The sequence below is a fragment of the Teleopsis dalmanni genome, chromosome 2 (genome assembly GCF_002237135.1).
Source record: "Teleopsis dalmanni isolate 2A chromosome 2, ASM223713v2, whole genome shotgun sequence".
NCBI classification, from domain to species: Eukaryota; Metazoa; Arthropoda; class Insecta; order Diptera; family Diopsidae; genus Teleopsis; species Teleopsis dalmanni.
In genome coordinates this window covers 14,819,758-14,828,264 of record NC_051847.1, presented here as the reverse complement: position 1 = coordinate 14,828,264, position 8,507 = coordinate 14,819,758, and the positions used below count along the sequence as shown (strand labels likewise).

The 8,507-nt window shown below is 32.5% G+C and overlaps 1 protein-coding gene across 1 annotated transcript in view; it reads right to left on the bottom strand.

Moving 5' to 3' along the window:
* Positions 1-268: 268 nt before the first annotated feature.
* The window catches only part of LOC119673978 (extracellular superoxide dismutase [Cu-Zn]-like), a 21,761-nt gene continuing 13,522 nt past the window's right edge, over positions 269-8,507 (bottom strand). Inside the window, exon 4 of the mRNA XM_038085100.1 lies at positions 269-313. Coding sequence (XP_037941028.1) covers positions 269-313 — 45 coding nt within the window. The remainder of the gene's footprint in view (positions 314-8,507) is intronic.

Sequence of the window (8,507 nt, the reverse complement as noted above, 5' to 3'; positions counted from 1 at the left end):
AATGCGAGGCTGCTGACCTTGCGATCAATCCCCAACCTGGAGGACCAGATCGCTTGCAAATCTGGGAATAATATTGGTGTTTGATAGCTAGAGAGTTTTCACTAGGTGTTTTCAGGTTATGCCGCCTATGCTCTATTAAATTTAATTAAAAGTTTATTGATCCGGTTTATTTACAAATTAAAGAGATTATAATATTTTGTGTGTAATTAGAAGAACGCATGCTGTTCGTTGAGTTTATATGACCTTATATATTGGAATGGAATCTACATTAATTTTCCTCATACTTCAAATCATTTATACGGCATTCAATAATCTATAAATAAATTTATCATAGTTATTAATTTTATCTTATGAAACGGCATAGTGTACGGCGCATTGTATGAAAAGACAAGTGATGAGTTGTTTAGATAATAAAAAATTGCACAGCAGAAAATTTGGGATAGCAAACTGTGATGTTTATCAAAAACCAAATATGTACTCCTAAAAAAGGATAACAAAATAAAGGACACAGGATACGGATTTTTGCACTAAACAAAGTTATGTTTATACGTATTAATATGCCTTTGCAAAGGTTGCGTGTACCTTTATTTTAATGTATATTTAGAGCTGCAGTGAATTGGAAAAAACATTTTTCTTTTCAATGCAGTGAGGATGAAAGGGTTAACGTTAATGGATGTTGTAGGTAATTTCGTTAGAGATACTTGAAAATTTTGGTAAAAATTGACACACGCCACTTTCAACTGTACGGTTCTAATTGTGTTTTTTATGATTTATACATTTTGTTTTGAGTTTGATTTATGTGATTACTCAGTCGAAATGAAATGTGGACTAAATTTAATGAACCTTAATATTTAATGTGATAAACGAAAGAATAAAGTGTAACGAGTGCACAATCGCCAACCCCTTTTCAGTTCACTTCAGGATTCAACAGAATTCCGGATTTAGCTAATAGCAAATAATTAAATGCATACTGGCTACGTTTTAATTGACTTTGTACCAAAAATTAAGTGTTAATAAAGGATTTTTAAAGGACTAAATAAATTTTGTATATACTTTTCAGTAATGTGTAATAAAATCTATTATTTTTTTCGCAAAATATATAAGGTTTTTTTTTAGGAATCATTAAGTAAATTTTCAAACCAACCCTCCTATACATTTTTTACTATCATACCTACAATACATTTCAAAACAATAAATCAAAAAAAAATAATAATAAAATTCCTACAATACACTCAATGCATCCTTGCAAATGCCAATAATAATTTTCATAAATTGTAATATAAATGCAGCAAAATATTTATAATTGCGGTGCAACAATTTAAATACTAAACGCAACGGAAATACTCGTACTTTTTTACTTTACTGCAACAATGATTGAGTGCACTTAAGTACCTTTTAGGCTTAGAAGAGGGTCAATCCCCAAATTGTTGTAGTAAAAATTTGCATATGAGTTTATAGTAAAAATACGCTTCACATAATTTTGCAATAATCGAATCACCGAAGCTGCACAAAAATTGCATAAAGTAGTAAAAGTGCATAGGATAACATGGAATGTCCTTGTAAATGTCCTTTTTTATGATTCAGTCATTGATCATAATTGCTGCTTATTGTTATCCTCGTTATCGTTTTGTTGTATTTTACTAAGAATGACATCTACGAGCCACTGTGCAGGAGAGGGATGTCTGAGTTTTAGAATGGCTGTTGTATGAATGATTGACGCTGCAGGACATCTCTTGATAATCTACGTAATTTAACTTCCATTAGAAAATATAACAAATTTTCATACTGATAATGCATTACATAATAATTACATCAACCATAAATTTTATATAATTTAATCTTGCGTGATAAAATCAGTTTCAGAGCAACTGCAGTTGCAATTGTGCAAAAATTTCAAAGGACCATAATATATATGACAAAAGTGTAACATTTTGTCTATGGGAACGCAGTCTATTGTGAAAGTGCAGTAAACTGGTGGTGTTGCATTTACTCCTATTTAACAACAATGGCTTTTGATCATTGAGTACCACATACGGTGAGGATAAACTATATTATAATTGAGATTTCATTAGTTTGAAGTGTGATTAGTACGAAGCTCAGTTCCAGTTCAAAAACTCAAAATTATTTAGTTTCAAGGCGTGGTTATAAATAAGAGACATACTGCGTATATAAATATTTTGTGTTCCGCCCTTTGTAGTTTTCTTGTTCTGAAAACAATTATGGTATGCTTTCAAAACATTGTTTCATTGTTAACTTTTACTTACTTACTTCGTCTTCGAAGGCAAGTAACGTCCTTGTATACGATTAGTATCCTATGCTAGCCAGTTCGATCCACAACTTGTTGTCGTCGTTTGATAGAAATATAATAGAAACATCTTTTACCGCATTTGCCATTAGCAAAAATTCAATCAGTAACATTTCTAATCGGAGCATTTATGTTCATTTTGAAGTCAGTAAGATCGTTAGATTGTAATACGCTTAGATATGTCACTGTCTGAAATATTCTCTGACCACAGGTGTAAGGAACTCATGCAGAAGAACTGCGCGTTCGGTATAATTTTCATTTGTAGAAGTGGTGGAAACTTAGAGGAAGAAGAAACAACCAAGCCATTTCTCTATAACTGCCTCGCCTTAGTTTCTAGAAGAACAAGTTTTTAGGGCAGTACTCTTTAATAGTTTGTCAGAATGATAAAACTGCTAAACTATCTAAATTCAAGAGGCTAGTTTGTCTTGTTATCTTTTAAGGTTTCTTGCAAGGAATAGTTTGCCAGGATGATAAAACTGATAAACTATCTAAATACAATGTCTTTTTATATTTTAAGATTTCTTGCAAGGAATGTGGTAGTAAAATGGTTAATAATTGGTTACTAAATATAATGGAAGAATACGTACTGACTTGCTACTGAAAACAATCAACTAAACATAAGAGTGTCTTGGCATTGCTCAAACAATTCCTCGTTCCATATAATTCGTTGTCGCCTTATCATAACCGTTGGTTATTATTGCAGTTGGGCACTATAAACAATTTTTCGTTCCATACATTTCGTTGCTGCTTTCTCATCACTGTTGGATATTAATCCAGTTCTGCACCATGAAGTAGGACAAACATGATAAAAGATTTGTAAAGTGTATTTTATTTATTTTTTAATACCTACTAAATCCAAAGTAGCTTCTGTTTGCAAGATTGATTCCTCGTTGGATCACCAAAATGACATCATTTTTGGTATTTAAGGTAGTTCCCAGATAAATATGCTGTATAAATCTTTCATCTTATACAGCATAAGAACTTTTAGTTCTCAATAGTCTAAAGATGGGTCTCAGCTGGGTTTCTAGAAAGCCAGTTATCACAAGTTCTACTAGTTTCGCTTATTTGGTCCTAGAATGCTTCATAGTAAAATTATTCTTTTAGCAGCTGATGGGTTACTTCCGTTATGGTAAGCATGCCAGAAGATTAAATATTTTTTGCAATAACTCGTTGTAGTATTCAGGAAAATTGAAGAAGTATTTCTCATTTGTTTGGTCTTCGTTTGGCACATGCGCAACATAGGTTAAACATGCTAGGGACTTACTTGCTAGATAATCTTAATTAGTTACAAAGACGTATCTTTGAAAAGTATTTTGTGCTATATTAAAGGTTCGTAGTAGTTGCAAATTTTTCAAAACTTATGTTGCAATACAATGCTTTATGGGATTTTTTAGTATTTTTAAATACTAAAAAATGGAACACCATTGTACTTCTATTGTATTTAATTTTTTCAAAATTACATTTTTGTTTAATTTTGGATGCCCACATGTACATGTTGCAACCTATCCATCCGTTGGAAGCATATATAAAGTTTCACTTTCGGATTATAATTTTTTTATTATATCAACTTACGGGGTGCTTGACCTAATTGTGATTTATGACCCGCTTATATCATTGCTTAAAGCTTTTAACGTGAAAGGATTTAATATTTTTATGTCTAGCTTAAAGTTTCCTGTTTAATTTTCGTGTTCAAATGCATGTTCAATGCTCATAAAACAAATACTAAAAAGAAAAATTTATGAGTTTGGTTTATGTATCTAACAATTGAATGCACATGTAAACAATGATTTCAAAGGATCGTATGCACAATGAGTCCTTTGTTTCTATTTGAACAATTTTATTTGCTTTAGAATTACAATTGTTTAAATATCGTAGTACAAGTGCCGCTGGACAATTATCTATAATTCAACCCTCCTCTTCGCCGCTTTACCTTTCCCATTCATCAGGGACAACAATGCTCACTGCTCAAGCGCCACACTTGAATCAAGTTTGCAAGTGGCAGCTGCACTTCCAACTACAAACGATGATGTCCTTTTCTATTCTATAATGCACGCTTCCTTCCGTGTCCTAATCAGTGTTTTATTCTGTCTGTACTTGTGCATCAATTTGCTTGTGCGGAGCTATTTATTTGTGTCTGCAGATACATGAAATTAATTGTTCAACGCTAACAATACTGCATTTTATGATTATTTCAGTTACAAAATTATTTTTAGTTTATTATTTTTATTTCTATTTTTATTATTTTTGTATTTTTATTGCCGTGTTGAGTTGAGTTGAGTTCAGATGAGTTGAGCACGCGTAACGTGTAACTCGAAAGTGATTGATGTGTGACATGATCATTGCCCTGGAACGGATGCGCGCTCCGACGATTACATCATGACAAATGACGAATTACTTTACAGAACAAACCAAATTGGCACGATTCACGTTTCAGAAGAGATTTTTAGATGCCCAAGGAGGTGCTTGAGAAAAAAATAACTATATTTTTTTCTATTACCGGGATAATGATGTTATGGAACTAAGGACATTTCACACTCAATAAGCCGATTTATACAGACTAGGGTCGCCAGTGGTCGAAATTCGACCAATAGAAAATACAATTTATTTATTTTAATAGTATTTAAATTTTATTGATGAATTTGATTAAAATATGAACAAAATCTAAAGTTGTAGAAAACAATTTAAAAAATAAATTAAAATTTATAATTTCATCTCGTGCAAAATTATTTGTTGTGTTTCTGGTTTTGGCTTAATTCTTCCTTGTATTATCAATCCAATCAAATCGTTTAATTTAAATTTGTCGTCATATGTGACCACATATGCACCTGCGAAAAAAGAAAATAATTAGTATAAAATATGAAATATGATGAATTGTTTGAATGAAATACCGATAAAATTTCGAACTGATGCTCCATTTTGAAATCTTTTCAACAAATAAATTATCTTAACATCTGCTCCGTACATTTGTTCTTCAGGTGATATCGGAAAGTTATCAGTATAGGAATCAGCAATTTTGTAGAACAGCACCTTCATCTAAAGAAATTCGAAATTCTGACGCAATTTATTGCGTCAATTTATTGCATAATTTCGACAATGCGACTTTGCACAACATCTCGCTCCCGTGTTAATTATCAAACAAATTCCTATACTCTGCCATCACGAAATCAAATCGCGGTATGCAGTGAAGGCAAGAAACAAAGAAATGAAATTGGCAAATGAACGAATGAAAAAAATTAAATATTGAAAAACATTCAAACTGAATGAAATCTAAAATGATAATAATGCATAATAATAATTCTATATTTTATATCACGAAGTTCTCAAAACTTCAGTGTAAACAATATTTTTTGTAAAAACCCTTTCATCATTAGCCAAATGACCTTGTCCACCTTCATTACTGACATAAAATTTAAGTCCGTCAAATGATCTAACTCAACTGGCTGCAACGTAAAGTTGACCATGTGAAAAAAAAGGTCTCCTCAACAATATTCCAACTCTATCAAATGTCTGTCCTTGGGATTTGTTAATTGTCATAGCAAATGCGCTGATGACTGTGGAAACTGTGTTCTTTGAAAATTAAATGGCAGTGCAGTCCCTGAATACGTCAAGTGTATGCGTGGAATCAAAACACGTTTTCCGCGAGCAACTCCAGTGAGTACTTCACAATCTATTGTGTTATTATGCATTGCTTTGACTCGCATTCTCGTCCCATTCACTAATGCTTGCTTCGTATTTAAATTTCGAATTAACAAAACTATCGCATTAATCTTGAGCTCCAACTTATGTGGTGGCAAACCACTTACAATCAAAGTATTCAAAAATTCTACTGGATAGTTGCATACCTCACTGTTATCCTCGCAAATAATTCTGTCAAAACTGTAGTAAACCTTTTTTTCACCAGCGATGCGATTCAATACATCGTTATTGATAAGTCCACAATCTTCATTAGTTGGAGCTAACACAACTGACTTCAACATTCTATCTGATAAAATGGTTTCATTAATATCTCCAAAAATATCATGTACTATGTTAGATTCAACACCTATCAAATTTGCTGGAATTTCTACTAAATCTTCACCATTGCCAATTCTCTTTAGAAATTGAACGAATTCTAACTCTTCGGGGAGTGCTCTCATATTTTGAGTTAACGTTATATGATTGAAAAACGGGAATTCTGCCCAACTCGTAATACAATTTGCAATCATTACTGCTATTATAAATAATGCCGCCGAATTAATAAATCTGGCATAACTACTACTTTTTTTATTTTCGGAACTGTATTTTCCATCAGATTTATAGGCAGTTTAAAAACATTATGGAGTGTCTTTCCACCAATCAATAAAGTGGAAGCAATACCACTAAATGCACACGAAATACAGCGAAGATTAAGGGAATTTAATTTACAAATTATAGCCGTTTGTGTGAATGTTTTCCCACAACCTGCATGGGCTGTCAAACAAAACACATTTGATCCTGTATCGTAATACTGAACTTCACGAATAACTTTATCAATAGTATCACGCTGTTCATTATTTGCGCAATCATAAAGCTCATTAAATAAACATTCTTCTACGAAAGGATCAAAAATATCGAGATCAGCAAATTCTGGCATTATTGTAGGTGTAGGCAAACCAAGTGACGTTCATGTAACATTATGTGTTAACAAAATATCCTCGATTTCCAATAATACTCTATTAAAAGAAACATCTACACTACAACCATCTCTAACGAAATCTTCGCTTAAATGATCTCTAAATTCCACCCAAAGCGCTAATGCATTTGCTGGAATATTGAAGGCACAATTAATTACGCATTTGTTTTCCTGAGTTAAATGTCTTAGCTTCATTGAGAGAAACTCTCCGCTAGTTATAATTGGACGCAATTCCCCTAGCATGACATGCTTCGATAAATGTCCTATAAACCATTTCATTGAATGTACGCACATCTTCATATGATTTTGGCCCTTTTACATGCAACAAAAGTAATCTTAAATGGAATTGCTCAATTTCTTTGGGAGACACCATATACATCCGAGTAATAATTTTATCTCCTCCTCGTTGTCTTTTTTGCCAAGATTTTCTACTATCAATCCAAACATAATGCAATGAAATTTCTATATACGTATATTGATTAGCAGATGAATCACTTTGATTCAATTGAAAGAAAGCTAATAGCTTCGTAAGCTTAGGATTTTCTACTGCTTGTCTTTCTTGGTCTTCGCGAAATATAATATTTTGTCTTTGTGTCAAATGAATGTGAAGACGAATTATAATATGAGACTGAAAATGCATAGGAAATTCATATATTCGCCACATAGCCTCAGTTGATCCCACATATCGACCATTCAAAAAATTTCTAACGTCATCTACTTCAACTTGTACTTGTTAGTCATTTTCGTTTGTGCTTTCACTTTGAATTAAAACAGTTGCACTATCAAAACCCTTATATACATATTTATATATGTACTTAATACTTTTGACGGAAGTGCACACCTCGACATTAATGTGACAATTATATTTTGCAAACAAATACGGGTTGTATGGAACGACATAACGATTATCTAAAGACTTTCCTCTAATATCAACGGAAACATTATTATCGCGCCGTCTATACAACGGATAACCATTAACTGATTCTTTCGTTAATTGTACAAAATCCTTTGGAAATTGTTTTGAATATTTTCCATCTTGCATACATACAGAGCTTGGATTCAAAACACCGCATGGACCGTGCATCATGTGTTTGACAACAAATTCATGTAATTTTGGCTGCAAATTTTTATCCGGTATCTCTGCACAAACTATTTTATCAATATCAGCCGGCCCGACAATTTTGTCATTTTCACATAAAGTTATCAAACTGTGAGCATGAGGCAAACCTCTTTTTTGAAATTCGATTGTATATATAAGAGCCTCAACTTTGCCAAAAATATATTTATTCCAAATGTCAGAAATGAGTTCTTTTAACTTCGATTTAAATACACGCATAACTATTTCAGGCCTGAAATGAGATGATTCATTAGGATCAATATTATATACAATTTCCGCCCAATTCTGATTGCAAGTCATTGTAACAAAAAGCGATGGCTTGCCGAAGTACTGAACAATTGACATTGTATCTAAGTAATTTTGATACATGTTTCTCGGAGACCCAGTGAAGGATGAAGGCAAAATCACCTTACGACCTAAGCTACCATCTCCTA